At 32.4% G+C, this 18,528-nt stretch overlaps 1 protein-coding gene across 4 annotated transcripts in view; it reads right to left on the bottom strand.

The window, feature by feature from the left end:
• Positions 1-3,548: 3,548 nt before the first annotated feature.
• The window catches only part of ibtk (inhibitor of Bruton agammaglobulinemia tyrosine kinase), a 62,373-nt gene continuing 47,393 nt past the window's right edge, over positions 3,549-18,528 (bottom strand). Inside the window, exons 23-29 of one of the 4 annotated variants that reach the window (XR_015510837.1) lie at positions 16,603-16,718; positions 16,434-16,520; positions 14,054-14,206; positions 12,946-13,122; positions 7,335-7,461; positions 4,384-6,057; positions 3,549-4,237 (exon numbers count right to left, since the gene is read on the bottom strand). Coding sequence is in view for 1 of the 4 variants with exons in the window: in XM_087286456.1 (XP_087142582.1) it covers positions 5,932-6,057; positions 7,335-7,461; positions 12,946-13,122; positions 14,054-14,206; positions 16,434-16,520; positions 16,603-16,718 (786 nt within the window). In the remaining 3 variants the exon portion in view is untranslated. Of the gene's footprint in view, positions 6,058-7,334; positions 7,462-12,945; positions 13,123-14,053; positions 14,207-16,433; positions 16,521-16,602; positions 16,719-18,528 lie in introns of all 4 variants that reach the window. The other 3 variants (XR_015510838.1, XM_087286456.1, XR_015510839.1) reach the window with 3 other exon arrangements.

Here is an 18,528-nt window from a genome sequence, read left to right as displayed (position 1 = left end):
GAAACTACCAAAAGACTATTGCGCCGCGCCTTGCGCCACACTGCACCGGGTGTATGATAGGGCCCTTAAAATGTCAATAACACGTGGCTAAATAAAAAAAATAAATCTTGGTTGACTTCTGCTGTTTTCTTCTGGAGATAATTTTTACCCTATAATAAACTAAATTAAATAGTCTTAACACACATGAAAAACAAACAAACAAAAAAGTCACACGCAGTTGAAGTCACAATTATTAGCCCCCTTTATTTCTTTTCTTTTTTAAATATTTCCCAAATGATGTTTAACAGAGCAAGACATTTTTTTTCACAGTATGTCTGATAATATTTTTTCTTCTGGAGAAAGTCTTATTGTTTTTATTTCGGCTAGAATAAAAGCAGCTTTTTATTTTTTTTAAAAACATTTTAAGGTCAACATTATTAGCCCCTTTAAGCAATATTTTTTTTCGATAGTCTACAGAATAAACCATCATTATACAATAACTTGCCTAATTACCCTAACCTGCCTAGTTAACCTAATTTTAGCCTTTAAATGTCACTTTAAGCTGGATAGAGGTGTGCTAAAAATATCTAGTCAAATTTTATTTACTGTCATCATGGCACAGATAAAATAAATCAGTTATTAGAAATGAGTTATTAAAACTATTATGTTTAGAAATGCTTTGAAAAGAATCTTCTCTCCGTTAAACAGAAATTGGGGAAATGGGAGGAATGATATGAAAATGTTTGTGGTTTGAAAACCATGACTTTTCCAAACCGCGGTAAACCTTAAAACCAGTTATCGTCCCATGCCTACCTGCAGCAAAGTATTGGGGGGTAAAAGTGCTGGGGTTATCCTATTTGTCTAAAAGCCCGGTGCTAAAGAAAGCCCATCAGATTAAATCTGATATATCCCTTCCTCTTTTTGATTCATTTCAAATACCTCCCTCTTGATCTCGGTATAGGGTCCCTTTGGTAAGGACCAACAAATTTAAATTTTCATTTGTTCCTTGTGTGATCAATTTGCTGGATTTCAAACCGTACAGTATTTACTTTAAATTACTATAGTATTTTTGATGCTCTTTGTAGGCTTCTCTGGGCATCACTTTTCCTCTCTGACTAATAGAGATGAGTGCGTGATCATCATTCAGCTCACTGCGTGTCTGGCAGATGCTTGAACTGCCGGGTTGCGCTCATTACTGTATATTAGGACCCTTAACCGTCACGCACTTATTTCTGGAGGGGTCATCTCATGAGCTCGCTGAACCGAGAGTTTTTAATACTCTGATGACCGTAACGTATGCAAAGAGAGAGGTTTGTTGGAAAGGAAAGGACCGTCTGCTTAATCGAATCACACCAAACATCAAATTCATTAAGACGGGCTTGAGATGACTGCATGAGTGCAAATTTGACAAATGAAGAAGCGGTGACATCACTCAAGTCACGTCACTCCAGGCCAGATCTTCTGTGACCCCGACAACTGTAAAAACACTGAGTCAAGCGCTCGGCTAAAAGCAGACACAGACGGACACCAGGGTCGTGATTATCATATTAGATTTATGAAACATTAGTCATCCTGTCTGGAAAGAAACACTTTAGTTTAAAGGTCCTGTGAAATTAAATGGTTTTTAGATGTTAGTATCAGTATGTTTATATTTAGCATCTATATATAGATACATCTTTAAGATCATTTTGAATGAAATTTCAGATGTTTACCAGACAACACATTAAGGATTTTTAGTATTAGCCAGTGGAATATTTTTCACTTGACCCATTATAATTTAGTTATTTCTAAGCCACATTTTGTAAATAATGTCAAAACAGTTATATACATACATATTTACAGTTATATACAAGCATATACTGTATACACACACACACATATATATATATATATATATATATATATATATATATATATACATACACACACAGACAGACAGACAGACAGACAGACAGACAGACAGACAGACAGACAGACAGACAGACAGACAGACAGACAGACAGACAGACAGACAGACAGACAGACAGACAGACAGACAGACAGACAGATAGATAGATAGATAGATAGATAGATAGATAGATAGATAGATAGATAGATAGATAGATAGATAGATAGATAGATACTCACCGGCCATTTTATTAGGTACAACTTACTAGTACTGGGTTGGACCCTCTTTTGCGTTCAGAACTGTCTTAATCTTTTGTGGTATAGATTCAACAAGGTTCTGGAAATATTCCTCAGAGATTTTGCTCCATATTGACATAATAGCATCACGCAGTTGCTGCAGATTTGTCGGTTGTACATCCATGATGCCAATCTCCCGTTCCACCACACGTGAATAAATGGTGAGAAAATGTCCATTAATAAGTGGACTGTCACTTTAATACAGCCAGAAAACAATCAAATTAAAAGCAATTTAATAAGAGGAAAAAAAGAGGGATAAATTATACCAGCAGATCACTTGACCAGGTCACAGAGCCATAGTTTTATCAAAATGAAGAGCAATTAAAGATGATTTGTCACATTTTTATGTTAAAATACTCATTCAAATCTCCAATTAACATGTGCCGACTGTAAGTGGAGGGCAATGTGTTTAACATACTAATGGCAGATCTGGAGACCTCCAGTAAAATAAAAAAAAAACTATAATAATAATTCCCAACATGAGGCCGAGCAAATGATGACGTACAGCGGAGGAAAAAGTATTGAACACGTCATGTTTTTTCTGGGATTAATATTTCTAAAGGAGCTGTTGATGTGGAAATGAACCAGATTTCGTGAAAAACCCAAACAATACAAACAAAAATAATACAAAACAAAGAAATCTGACAAATGATTTGTGTGTAAAAACAAAGAAATGACACAAGAAGAAAGAACTGAACTTCTGAAACGTATTTAATACTTTATATAAAAGGCTTTTTTAACGGTGGCAGCTTAAGGTGGAGAATGAAGTCACATGAACTGCTCAGCTGTGAGTTTTTCACAGACTTCAGCAGTGTCAAAATCTTGATGGTTCTGTGCGTCTCGTCTATCAAATCTGAGCTTTATTTTCTTATTTTCTAGTGGATTTGAGTTAGGCGATTGGTTGGGCCATTCTACAGCTTGATTTTCTTTCTCTGAAAGCATTTGAACTTCCTTGGCTGTATTTTAGATCATTGTCTTGCTGAAATGTCCAAATGTCTCTCAATTCATCTTCATCATCCTGCTAATGTAGATGTTGGACTGAAGCAGCATATATTCATTCACACTGAGAAAGGGTTGAGGGTTGCTGAAGAACTACCGAGAGATTTCAATTGCTGTCTGGGCTTTCACTGCCTTTCTACCCCTTCCTTTCTTCATGTGTTCAAAACTGTTTTTCCTGCATCATTTTATTTTATTAAGCATAACTTCATTTGTAAACTAATTCGATTTGTTTTCTTTGCATTTATAGATTTCTGTGGTTGTTTTCAACATCTTGTGAAAATGTCAAGTCAACAGCACCTTTAGAAACGTTTTCTGAGAAAAATGGTGACATGTAAATAATAATTTCCCCCGCTGTATGTTCATAAAAAGAGACGCAAAACAACTGCTGATGCTCACATTCAACTCTTTATTGCATGCCACTGCAAATATCTCCTCATTAACATGAAGCAAAAATAACTGAGGTATTCAAAGAACAAACAATTAAATTTTACTTTTTAAATCTATCGTCCCATTCATATTAGAATAATGTTTTAAAGGCATAGTTCACCCAAAAATGGAAATTTACTCACTACTTACCCACTCCAAGGTGCTTTAAAAACGTTTCTTGTTTCTGTTGAACAAATAAAGAAGATATTTTGAAGAATTTTGAAAACCGGTAACCATTGACAAATACCATTAAAGTTTATGGTTACCGATAACCATTGACGCCCCTTAGTAGGAAACCAGTAACCACCGACTTCAATAGTATTTCTTTTCCCTACTAGGGGTGTCAATGTTTACCAAATACCAAAAATTCTTCAAAATATCTTTCCCTGAAAAAAAAGAAGATATTTCGAAGAATTTTGGAAACCAACCATTGACAAAAACTACTGAAGTCAATGGTTATCTGTAATCCTTGACACCCTTTGGAGGAAATCAATAACCATTGACTTTAATAGTATTTGTTTTTTCTTCAAAATATCTTCTTTTCTTTTGCAGTTCAGCAGAAAAAAGAAGATATTTTGAAACATGTTGGAAACCAGCATCCATAGACAAATAATATTGAAGCTTATGGTTACCAATAACCATTGACACCCTTAGTAGGAAACCAGCAACCATTGACTTCAATAGTAGTAATTTGTTTTTCCTATAAAGGATGTCAATGGTTACCATAATTCTTCAATATATATATATATATATATATATATATATATATTATTTTTTGTAAACCAATTTGAGTACTGATTTTGGAAACTGGTTGTTGACACCCTCAGTATGAAACTGGTACCATTTACTTCAATAGTATTTGTTTTTCCTACTAGTGGTGTCAATGGTTATCGGTGTCCAAAATTCTCTTCCTGAAAAAAAAGGATATTTTGAAGAATTTTGGAAACCAGTAACCATTGACAAATACCACTGAAGTTTATGGTTACCGGTAACCATAGTATTTTTTATTTTTTTTAAATCAATTTGTGTACCAATTTTGGAAACCGGTAACCATTGACTCCCTTTGCAGGAAACTGGTAACCATTGACTTCAATAGTATTCATTTTTCCTACTAGAGCTGTCAATAGTTACTGGTTTCAAAAATTTCTTTTTCCTGCTGAAAAAACAAAACCCAAAAAAAAAAAAAACAGATGACAAATACTACTGAAGTCAATAGTTACTGACTTCAATAGCAATTGTTTTTTCTACAAGTGGTGTCAATGGTTACCGGTTTCCAAAATTCTTGTTTAGAAAAAATAAAAAAAAAACATGATATTTTGAAGAATTTTTGAAACCATTGATTTCAATAGTATTTGTTATTCCTATAAGAGCAAAAATAATTTCGGAAACCGGTAACCATTGACAGCTATAGCAAGTCAAACAAATACTATGGAAGTCAATGGTTACCAGTTTCCCACATTTTTCAAAATATCTTCAAATCTGTTCAACAGAAGACGAAAAATCTCAAACACATATAGAACAAGTGAAGGACAGAATTGTCATTTTTGCGTGAACTATCCCTTTAACAACAACAAAAAACCTATTATTAGACCCAGCCCTAAATGAGAATGTTATGTTGATTGTGTGAGAAAGCAAATAAAAATGCATGTGTGTGAATCTCTCTTTTGTTGTTGTGCTGTTCTTTTAAATCAGCCCCTAAAACAGTCTTTTGCTTTGTATGGCTGATTACATTTTCTATCTAGTCACAAACTTTCACAGCAGAGATCATTTCGTCAACAAAAATGGCTTTGACAGAATATTGACAGGTCTGTTGCCCTCAGATCTGTTTATTTAATAAATGAACAACGCAGTGCAGGAAATTATAAATTAACATATTTATTTTTTGACTACATTTTAGTCTTTTTATCTGTTTATCGTCAACAATAACCTTGTTCATTCATTAAATAAGCAGATCGGTGACCGCGTCTAGTGCAAATGACCTGTATGTGTTAAGCTATAAGCGAACATTTTGCCACCTTATTTTCATTGACAAAATTAACACCGATTCGTAGCGATATGCAAGTTAAATCTGCAAAAAAACACACACTACCTGTGAGATGCAGATCATTAAACCACTGGATCATAAAAAAATAAAGAGAGAAACGATGCAGCAAACATATTTTGGCACATGTGGCGACTCTCCAGAGTTTCTCTTTCATATTCTCAAGAGGAAACAGCAGAGTTAAAGCAGTAGAGTTAAACGAGTGTGGCTAATGCAGAACAATGTTGGGAAACAGAACTCAGATTGACACAGATGAATACTGCTGTAATCCTAGGTGTAAGTGTGATGGTTACTGTGAGGGTTCAGTGTTTGTTCCAGGTCGGGGTGGCGACTGGGCCTTGATCTGACCTCTCCACCAGTATCAGCTCATCTGGATTGTTAAATGCGTTGTAATGGATTAACAGGTCCTGAACGGCTCGTTCTTCAATCTATCATACAGATGAAAAAAAGGTCAACATAGGAAACAGACAGTTGAAGTCAGAATTATTAGACCCCCTGTATATTTTTTCCCTAATTTCTGTTTAACGGAGAGAAGATTTTTTCAACACATTTCTAAACCTCATAGTTTTAATAACTCATTTTAAATAACTCACTTCCTTTATCTTTGCCATGATGACAGTAAATGGTATTTTACTAGATATTATATATATTTCAATATATTTCAAGAAACTAGTATTCAACATTTAAAGGCTTAACTAGGATAATTAGGCAGGTTAAAGTTATTAGGCAATCATTGTATAATGATTAAAATATTATTATTTTGTTTTAAATAAAACTGCTTTTATTCTTGCAGAAATAAAACAAATAAGACTTTCTCTAGAAGAAAAAATATTATACTGTGAAAAATCCCTTGCTCCATCAAACATATTTTGGAAAATAGTTGAAAAAGAAAAAAAGAAAAAAAAATCACAGAAGGGTGAATAATTCTGACTTCAACTGTACATTTGAAGACATCATTATTTGTTCTCATGTAATAATAAAAATAAATTAATTAATTAATCAAATGAATAAAAAAAATAAAAGTAAAAAAAAAATTTAATAAAAAAATGTATCTAAACAAATAAAAATAAAATAAATAATTAAATAATAATAAATACAATAAATAAATAAATAAATAAATTAAATAAATAAAAATACATTTAATTAAAATAAAAAATAAATAAAAAAGTGAATAAAAAATAATTAAATAAAAATAAATTAAAATCAAAAATAAAATAATTTTTTTAAATAAATTAATTTTTTCAAATAAATAAATTAATTAAAATTTTTAATAAAAATAAATACAAAAAACTGATTAATTAATTAATACAATTAAATTAAAATTAAATAAAAAAGCATTTAATAAAATAAAATAAATTAAATCAAGACAAATAAAATTTAAATAAAATGTAAATAAATTCAATAAAAAAAAAAATAAAAAAAAATATATATATATAAAAAATAAAACCAAAAATAAAATCAAATAAAAATAAATAAATAAATAAATATATATGTACAGTTGAAGTCAGAATTATTAGCCCCCTGTTTATTTTTTCCCCCAATTTCTGTTTAAAGGAGAGATTTTGAAACAATAAAAAAAATGTAATTAAGCACATTACACCACTTTCTTAGTTTTAAGTCATCTGCCATGTCAAACGCCACACTATAGTTTTTATAATGATTTAGAGTAATTAAGTGTGTCAGATAACACAGGTGTGTCTGTTACCTGTATGAGTGCGAGTGGTTTGTCTCGGCTGCGGATCAGAGCTGCTTCCTGCTGTCTCTCCTCCTCCACAATAGAGGCAAATGTGGACATGGACGGCGGACTTCCAGCTGCCCGCAGCACCCAGGGGCTGATGGGAAAAACACAAGACGATCAGCTTTAGTGCTTAAGCAAGAAAAAAGTAAATAAATACACAAGTAAAAAAATTAAAAAACATATGAACAAGTCAATAAGCAAATAAGTAAATAAAAAGCAAATAAACAAGTAAAGAAGAAAATAAGTAAATAAATAAATGAATAGATAAACAAAAATCATAAATATATGAATAAGTAAATACATAAGAATCTAAATATAAATAAGCAAATCCGTAAATAAAGTAAAACATAAAATAATATAAATAAATAAAAGCAAATACGTAAATATTTATTTACCTAATTATTTACTTATTTGCTCACTTATATTCTAATATATTTTACTTTTGTATTTATTTTTTTTGCCTATTTATTTACTTAAGTAAATATTTCAAATCTTAAATATTTATTAGTACATACATTAATATTTACTAAGTAAATAAATAAGCAAATAAATAAATACAAAAGTAAATATATAAGAATATAAATACGAGCAAATAAAAATATTTATATATTTATTTACCTAAGTATTTACTTATTTATATTTTTATATATTTACTTATGCATTTGCCTATGTATTTATTTATTTATTTATTTATTTGCCTATTTATTTAGTTAAGTAAATAATTTAAATATTAAATATTCAATAGTAATTATATAAATATTTACTAAATAAATACATACATAAGTAATTATAAGAATATAAATAAATACAAGCAAATAAAAATATATATTTACCTAATTATTTACTTTTATGTTTACTTATGTGTTTATTTATTGGCTTAATTAAATAATTTAAATATTAAATATTCAATAATAAACATATACATTTTGACTAAGTAAATAAGCAAAAAAAAAAGTAAATATATAAGAATATAAATATAAGTAAATAAGTAAACTCTATATTTATTTTTAAAGTCAACGATAAAAATTTAAATCTGAAACTAAAGCAGCTGACTTCAAAACAGCGATGCGCAAGTGACTTTCTCTAGTGTGCTCAGCTAGAGCTCATAAACACAGATGACGTGGAGCCGCCGGGATGAGAGTGTTTGTGACAAAGTTTGCCCTTATCAATAGAGATTACAATCAGAGGCGGCCAGTAGAACTGATGATAAATATTCAGAGTGCTGGAGTCAGAAACATGAGGCCTTACGGTGCACACACACACCTCCAGAACAGAGCCGACAGAAAACACTCGCGCACACACTCAACATCACACCCTGAATCAGACAAACTGCTCCTGACACTGGCTTTGAGTAAATAAACAATGATCAAACCAGCTCAAGCAAGTTAAGACAACACGAGCACAGCTGTCATGAATGACCTACGGATGCTGATTTAGTAGCGCTAGTGGGGTTTATACTGGCAGAACTAAAAGAAAAGAAATGAAAGTTGATGTTGAAGTTGGGTCAGTTTTAATACTCTGTATTTTTTGTCAGCTTGTTATGCTGCAATGGATATTTTCTCATTATATTATTCTATGTGTACGTATAGTCATAAACACACTTGTTTGTAGAGCAAGTAGCTAGACCGTTTTCTGTTGTTTATTTTCCCGGGTCATTTCTCCAGTCGGCAACTGAATCAGAAGTTCTACAGCTAAATCGCAAAAGCGAGCGCACTTCAGCACTGAAGAATGAGGTCAATCATTTGTAAATAAGCTTTTTTGAGCCTTGGATAGGTGTCACGGTGGCACAGTGGGTAGCATGATCAGTAAGATAATTTTTTATTTTTATTTTACTTGTTTCTTTTATTCTTGTTTATGTAAAGCACTTTGAATTGCCATTGTGTATGAAATGTGCTATATAAATAAACTTGCTTTGTCTTGCTTTGCCTAAGAAGGTGACTGGTTCCGGTGGGTCAGTTGGCATTTCTGTTTAGAGCAGGGGTCAGCAATCTCGGTCCTGGAGGGCCGGTGTCTCTGCAGGGTTTAGCTCCAACTTGCTTCAACACACCTGCCTGGATGTTTCAAGTACACCTTGTAAGACCTTGATTAGAATGTTCAGGTGTGTTTGATTAGGGTTGGAGCTAACGTCTGCAGGCCCTCCAGGAACAAGTTTGGTGACCACTAGTTCAGAGTTTGCATATTCTCCTCGTGTTGGCGTGGGTTTCCTTCAGGTGCTCCGGTTTCCCCTTCAGTCCAAACATATGCGCTATAGGTGAATTGAATAAGCTAAATTTGCCGTAGTGTATCTGTGTGAATGAGTGTGTATGGGTGTTTCCCAGTGTTGGGTTGCTGCTGGAAGGGCATCCGCTGCGTAAAATATATGCTGAATAATTTGGCGGATCATTCCGTTGTGGCGACCCCTGATTAAAAAGAGACTGAGCCAAAAAGAAAATGAATGAATAGTCTTGCATAAGTCTGTAACGCGTGTGAATTTCACAGTACTTACAAACAACCCCATGACATCAATACCATTGTACATAATTAAATGTTTTTGTTATTTGCTCAGAAAAATTGTGGCATTTATTTATTATTATTTTTCCCCACAAAAAGTTAATTTAGTTTTAACATTTTTAAATAATTTTAAGACCTAATATTGACCTTTTTGTATCTTTTGTATGTTTTGTATATACATATACATATATATATATATATATATATATATATATATATATATATATATATACATATATATATATATATATATATATATATATATATATATATATATATATATATATTTATTATTACTTGGGTTATAAAGTAATATATTTTATTTTAGCACAGTTTAATGATGCGTGCATCAGCAGAATGCAAGCCACAAACAGACTGCATGATTCTATGCTTAAGTGACGCTTGAATTAAATGTTTTATGTTTTAATATTTTTTAATAATGTTATAGTTATTTGTTTCAATATTTAATATTTGAAAGTGTCCATCCAATAAATTATGATTTTATATATATTAAACTTACTAATATTTTAAATATTACTGTGGGCTTCATTCATCCATTTTCTTTTCAGCTAAGTCCCTTTAATAATCTGAGGTCGCCACAGCTGAATGAACCACCAACTTATCCAGCATATGTTAACGCAGCGGATGCTCTTCCAGCTGCAACCCATCACTGGGAAACATCCATACACACTCATTCACACACATACATTACGGACAATTAAGCCTACCCAATTCACCTATAGCACATGTCTTTGGACTTGTGGGGGAAACCGGAGCATCCAGATGAAACCCACGCGAACACGAGGAGAACATGCAAACTCCACAGAGAAATGCCAACTGACCCAGCTGAGGCTTGAACCAGCGACTTTATGGCTGTGAGACGACAGCGCGTCGCTTGTGGGTTTCAATCTAAAATTTTATTCTAATGTTTTGAATGCTTGATGGGTTAGTAGGGGGCTTTTTTGTACTTTAGGATCTAAATGGAACCCTGATTTTTTTTCTCTGAGTGTAAAATTGAGGTTTAAATGAAAATATTAAAATTACCAAAAAAATACCTGCTTTGGAAAAAAAAAAATTATAAATAAATACACAAATAAATAAATACAAAAGAAATAAATTAAAAAATAAAATAAATTAAATTATAAAAAGATATAAACAGGCAAAAATTTAAAAACACATTGAGAAACAGGTAAAGGAACTACACCTGCCGAGGTTCAAAAACATCTCATTTTACAACACTGCAAAACAGAATCCCTGAACCAGTCTCCAACACAGCAATGATGAACGGAGACAGACTGTAACATACATGCACACAAATAGCCACCACTGACTCCAGCAGCTCATCATGATGCTGTTCACTCATACTGAAGCGTAACAGCGCCATCTAAAGGAGCAGACAAATCCTAAGCATCACAGAGAAGAGGCTACTTGCTCACATTCAAAAATCTACCAAAGATGACATTTATGTCATTAAAGATGCCGGCTGTTCAGAAAAGAGCTTACTTCACATAAATGCCACACACCACATGCTTCACCAAGAAAGAAAGCAATCCCAGAATACACTTTAAAGACAAGAAATTAAAACTCTGGGCTGAAAATTTAATTCTGCATGCACACGGCCAAATGCAAAAACCAATTGCTTTGAAATAAATATTTAAGCATTAAAGTAATTTAAAAAAACTTCCTACATTTAACAATTAAAATAATTAAAATAAAAACTTCTGATTTAATTGTATTAAAAATATACTCATTTTATTAAAATATACTCATTTTATTAACTGGGAACGAGTCAAGAGGCTTCATCTGATTAACCAGTGTTGCCATGATGACACAGTAGCACTATTGCAAGCAGCAGGAACTAGTATACTACATACAAAAATTTCCTGTCGGTGCTTGATGTGAGCAAACTTTGCTTTTCCAGTTAGCATGTCAGTTAACAAATCTAAAATAAAACTATATACAATATAGCGGCTCACAGATACTAAAATGAACACATTTTTAAAATATTTTATTATTTTTATTGTTATTATTTATTTTATTTATAGCCTTTTCATCAGCTTCCGTTCTGGAACAGTAGTCTTTATCTGATGACGTCAGTTTGACCGATTGGGCAAAATATGCTAAGCCATGCACCTTCCACCATTAGTGTGCTGCAAGTGAAAGAGCAGTAAGAGTGCAAAAAAAAAAAAAGCCACACTACCTACTCAATATTCCAATACAGTTCGAAAGACAACATCATAAGAAATCAATAAGAAAAATAACAATAAGTAACTAAGCAAAAAATAAATAAGTTAATAAATGTATGACTACGTAAATAAGCAAATAAATAAAAAGTAAATATATTAATAAGTAAATAAATATGCAAAGTAAATAAGCAAATAAATAAAAAGTAAATATATTAATAAGTAAATAAATATGCAAAGTAAATAAGCAAATAAATAAAAAGTAAATAAATATATTAATAAGTAAATAAATATGCAAAGTAAATAAGCAAAAACACAAGCAAATAAATGTTTGAATAAGCAAATAACTAAGTAAATAAATATATGAATAAGTACATAAGTGTATGAATAATTAATTAAACATACAAAGTAAAAAAGTAAATACATAAGCAAATAATAAGTAAACCAATAAGTAAATAAGTAGGCAAGTAAAAAAGTAAGCAATAAGTAAAAAGTAAATAAGTAAATAAATATAGGAATAAGTAAATAAGCAAATAAAAAGTAAACAAATATAGGAATAAGTAAATAAATAAGCAAGTAAATAAATAAATAATAAGTTAATAAGTATAAGTAATTATGCAAAGAAGTAAATAAGTAAACACATAAGGAAATAAATAACCAAATAAGTAAATTGTGAAAGAGTAAGAGTGCAAAGATTAAGCCCCGCCCCCAACTCAATATTCCAATGCAGTTGAAAACACATCATTATAGTGTAATTAAAGTCTGCAGCAACCTCAGGTTTTGAAGTTTGGCCAGAAAATAGCAGAAATTAGCCAATCAGATTCAATCTTTGACTCTGTGAAAGTGTTTTGAGTGCAGTGAATTGCATTAATCAGACACTGAATAATGAACGTGATGTTTCTCACCCTGCTGGTTTTTCCGGGTCACTATTCTCAGCACATTTGAACGTCACTCTTTTGGCACTTGACAATGCTGGTCCTGCAGCCACTGGAGAAACGGGGGGTGCTTTTCCACGCCGCTCCTCCTCTGCTAAAAGATCCCGGAAGGAGCAGGAGGAGAGCGGTGGCTGGACCGCTGTCGACCTGAAAACAGTCAAATAAAGCTAAATGTCTTATATATTACGTCATAATTATAGGTAAAAAATACAAACTGCTTGTTGAATATTAGCAATATATTGTAATATATTTAAAATACCTATAAGGTATTAGAGGAAATAATAATAAAAGGAAAAAAAACATTTGTTACATGAAATGGATAACATCATATGCTTAAAAAAAAAAAAAAAAAAAGTTAAATGATGTCCTGAAACCCAAATAATAATAATAATAATAATAATATTAACAATTATTATTACTATTATTATTATATTATTAATTGTTTAATTATGTGCTAAAACCCAAATAATAATAATAATAATAATAATAATGATAATAATAATAGTAAATTATTATTATTATTATTACTATTATTATTATTATTATTATATTATTAATTGTTTAATTATGTGCTAAAACCCAAATAATAATAATAATAATAATAATAATAATAATAATATAATAGTAAATTATTATTATTATTATTATTATTATATTAATTGTTTAATTATGTGCTAAACCCAAATAATAATAATAATAATAATAAATTAATATTATAATAATTGTTTAATTATGTGCTGAAACCAATTTTATTATTATGAATATTATTATAAACATCAAATTACAAAAACTAAGAAAAATATCAACATGAGATTTTAAAATAATAATTAAAAAAAATGTTACACTTTAAACTATTTGCTTACATACCATACTTGGATCAAACTATATTTTTAATGCATAGTGCATTATGATTTTATCTTAATTCTTAAATGCATTAAGTAATATTGTGCATTAATAATTATCTGTATTTGGCATGGAACTAATAATGTTAACAAAATATCACTACAAGGTTTAGAAGATGCTAGAACATTTAGCATTAATACCAATTTGAAAGAGAGGAAATGGTCAAATCTCTCACCAGGTTTTCACAGGTTTGATGGGCGCAGCAGGCGGTGGTGATTTGGCAGAGACGCTCTCAGTGCTGCCCTCTCTGGACGCCTGAGCCAACATCTTCCTCTGCTTCTGGGACAGTTTACTGGGAATGATGGAGATCTTGCTGCTGCTGCTCGATCTGGAGTTCATGCAAACAATATGTAGAGAAAAAGAGCGGGGGGAAAAAAGATAGATATTAAAGTTTACTTTCAACAGGCTTTCTTAAGCCACCACAGATTATTTAGTTTGAAAAAGTATCAAGTTGGCTAAAACCAACATAAATTAAAAAGCATGTTACATTATATTATAACGCATGGATTAGCATATTGTAACACAATTCTGTTGTTAGCGTGTTTCCAACATGAGTCAACATGATTTTAATATAAATAAGCATTGTTAGCATGATTCCAGCATGAATTAGCATGCCAACAACATGCTAATTCATGCTGGAATCATGCTAACAATGCTTAGAATCACGCTAGAATCATGTTTACTATGGTTATACATGAATTATCTCCAGTTTTTAAACAGGCTATGGATTAAAGCTAACAATATTGTAAATAATGTTTGATTCCACTTCATTAGCTTGGAATATGGAATCATAACCGTTGGATTATGAATCTAACATGAATTAGCATGTTTCTAACATGAATTGACATGCTGTTAGCATGTTTCTAGCTTGAATTAACTTATTGCTAAGATGTTCTGGCAAGAATTAGTTGTTAGCATGTTTCTCCAGTCTTTAGACAGGCTGTCAATTCAAGCTAATAATATTGTACAAAATGTTTAACTTCACTTCATTAGACCTTCATTAGCATGTTGTTAGCATGATACCAACATGAACTAGTATGTTGTTAGCATATTTCTAGCTTGAATTAACTAGTTGCAAGGATGTTTCTGGCATGAATTAGCATGTTGTTAGCATGTTTCTCAAGTCTTTTAACGGGCTGTTAATTAAAACTAATAATATTGCATAGAATGCTTAATTTCACTCCATTCGACCCTCATTAGCATGCTGTTAGCATGATTCCAACATGAATTAGCATGTTGTTAGAATGTTTCTCCAGTCTTTAGACAGGCAGTCAATTAAATTAATAATATTGTAAATAATGTTTAATTTCACTTCATTAGACCTCATTAGCATGTTGTTAGTATGATTACAACGTGAGTTAGCATGTTGTTACCATGTTTACAGTTTGAATTAACTAGTTGCTAGGATGTTTCTGCCACAAATTAGCATGTTGTTAGCATGTTTCTCAAGTCTTTAAACAGGCTGTCAATTAAAGCTAATAATATTGTACAGAATGCTTTATTTTACTTCATTCGACTTTCATTAGCATGTTGTTAGCATGTTTCTCAAGTCTTTAAACAGGCTGTCAATTCAAGCTAATAATATTGTACAGAATGCTAAATTTCACTTCATTCAACTTTCATTAGCATGTTGTTAGCATGATTCCAACAAGAATTAGCATGTTGTTAGCATGATGCTAGTTTGAATTAACTTGTTGCTATGTTCTGGCATGAATTAGCATGTTGTTAGCATGTTTCTCCAGTATTTAAACAGTTTGTGGTTTAAAGCTAATAATATTGTAAATACTATTTAATTTCACATCATTAGACCTCATTAGCATGTTGTTAGCATGATTTCAACATGAATTAGCATGTTATTAGCATTTTTCTAGATTGAATTAACTTGTTGCTAGGATGTTCTGTCATGAATTAGCATGTTGTTAGCATGTTTCTCAAGTCTTTAAATGGGCTGTTAATAAAGGCTAATAATATTGTACAGAATGTTTAACTTCACTTCATTAGACCCTCATTAGCATGCTGTTAGCATGATTCCAACATGAATTAGAATGTTGTTAGCATTTTCTAATTTGAATAAACATTCTTTTCCAGTGATGGGTTGTAGCTGGAAGAGCATTCGCTACATAAAACATGCTGGATAAGTTGGCGGTTCATTCCGCTGTGGCGATCCCTGATTAATAAAGAGACTAAGCCGAAAAGACAATTAAATAGACCTTCATTAGCACGTTGTTAGCATGATTCCAACATGAGTTAGATTGTTGTTAGCACGTTTCCAGTTTGAACTAGCATGCTGTTAGCATGTTTCTAGCAAGAATTAACATGTTGCTAGAATGTTTCTAGCATGAATTAGCATGTTGCTAGCATGTTTCAAATGATTCCGTGTAAACTATCATGACTAACACGTGTCATAATAACACAATATGAGAAGATTTCAGCAATAAGCAGTTTAGCTGTCTGAACCAGACACATGACAGATTTGGGTTTGCAGTCACAGCTCTGATGTTCATGCAATATTTACGAATAACTCATAGCCCCCTCATCAGCTATTCCCCACTAACCCGCTGATGGCTTTAGGAGTGGCGCCCAGATTCAGAGAGTTCGCCTCCATCTCCATGATGGCCCTGAGGTCCAGGACAGTAGCTGGTCTGGAGACACAGAAACATTCAGAATAACAGTGAAACAGAGAGGGAGTCTCCGCTTCTCGCTGTGAGAGAGAAGTTCAGTCACCTGGCTTTGACCGTAGGGATGTGTTCAGGAGTGGAAGACTGGACAGGCACAGGGCCGTTCTTCAAAACAGGGGTTCCCGGAGGAGTCTTCAGTCCTGCCGGTCCACGTCTCTCATCCTGCCAACATGAATACATAGAGAGTTCAAGTTTGTTTAATACAGGGGTTTTCAACTGGTTTGGCCATGGGACCCACATTTTTACATGGTCATCAAGCCGCGACCCAAATTTTTAGGAATTATAATATGATTTTAGGAATTATAATTCATTTGTATTTAATTGTTAACATACACAACTAGTGACAGATAAATTGAGAAAATCACCAAGACTTAAAAATAAACAATATTTTATTGCTCTCATTTAAGAAAATGTATCAAATTATAGAAATATTACAGAGTAAAAATGTCAAATACTGTAAACAGTGGTTAGTGTAAGGAAAAGTTAAGTTACCATTAACTAAACTGAACTGTTTATAAAACATTAACACTGATCTGGTTGAACTGAACAGAAACCAGCAAACTGAAGTAAAATTATTAAAATAATCATAACCATTTTATAATAATCAGCAGTTATTTGCTGTTCTGCTTTTGTGTGGGCTTTCTTGGCCTTTGCTACACGATGAGCACAGTAAGATGTACTTGTACTTGTTTTGAACATGAATATGTTCGGCACTTTTGTGATGCCCTCAGCTATTAGAGTCGTCTTAGAAAATAATCCACTGGTTTTTCCTTGCAACTGGGATGTTTGGTTTCTAAATGTCGTTTTAATTTAGGTTTCATTTCTCTCGTGAAAGCACCTCACTACATATGACACACTGAGGTTTAAAGCCTTTTTGTCGTCAAAATATGTAAATCCACACTTTACATATTCGGGGTCGTACTTGCGCTGGAATTTCACATGTCAAAAGGGTATATGCGGAGCTAACGTTAGTGTTGTTCCCATACTGATAAACTTCCGGTGACCTGTTAGTGTGAACTTTTTTTCCCATTTTATACGGTTCCTTTTACATCATCGATGTTGTAACGTCATTAAAATACATTCATTTAGTTGCTCAAGCGTAAAACGAGAAAAAAAGCCATTTACTCGTACATGCCCCTCAGAATCAGCAGGCTAGCGCAGAAGCTCCATTAAATATACTGGGGTAAAATAAATGCTCATATTATAAAGACATGGTGGGGGAAATGTAATTTTTTTAATGCAGTGCTTCTTGTACAATCTGAGGCCCACTTTATATCGGATATCACTCAGCCAGTGGAGATCGCTGATTTTTAAAGAAAACAGACCTTAAACTCGCCGGTTTTTGCATTGCAGTTCGCCAAAAGCGCTTAACCAAGGTTACTGGCAAATAAAAAAAGTCCCACTTAGCATGCTTCGGCACGCGCATTTCAAAATAAAAGTCCGATATAAGTAAAATAAGTTAAATAATAAACTTTTGTTGTTTTTTTGATCACACACTCCGCGACCCACTCAAAATGTTCCCGCGACCCACCAGTTGAGAAACACTGGTTTAATACACTACCTGAAAAAAGGCTTGTCATTGATCCCAGTTGTAAGAGCAACAAATAATAACTTGACTTCTAGTTGATCATTTGGAAGAGGTAGGTTTTTCCCATGAATCATCTGTTGAACAGCATCTCAATCATCACTAATACTGCAGAAGAATTACTGGAACCAGCATGGACTGCCCATTACATTACAAACCACAGGAGAGGGACAATTCTCCAGCAGGATAGCGCTCTTTCTCATACTTCAGCCTCCACATCAAAGCTCCTGAAAGCAAAGAAGGTCAAGGTGCTCCAGGATTGGCCAGCCCAGTCACTAAACATGAACATTATTGAGCATGTCTGGGGTAAGATGAAGGAGGAGGCATTGAAGATGAATGCAAAGAATCTTGAAAGTCCTGCAAGAACGCTTTCTTTGCCATTCCAGA

This window comes from Danio rerio, chromosome 16 (assembly GCF_052040795.2).
Source record: "Danio rerio strain M-AB ecotype USA chromosome 16, GRCz13ab, whole genome shotgun sequence".
Taxonomy (NCBI): Eukaryota; Metazoa; Chordata; class Actinopteri; order Cypriniformes; family Danionidae; genus Danio; species Danio rerio.
Note: the sequence above shows the minus strand (reverse complement) of the source record. Positions and strands in the feature narration are given on the sequence as shown.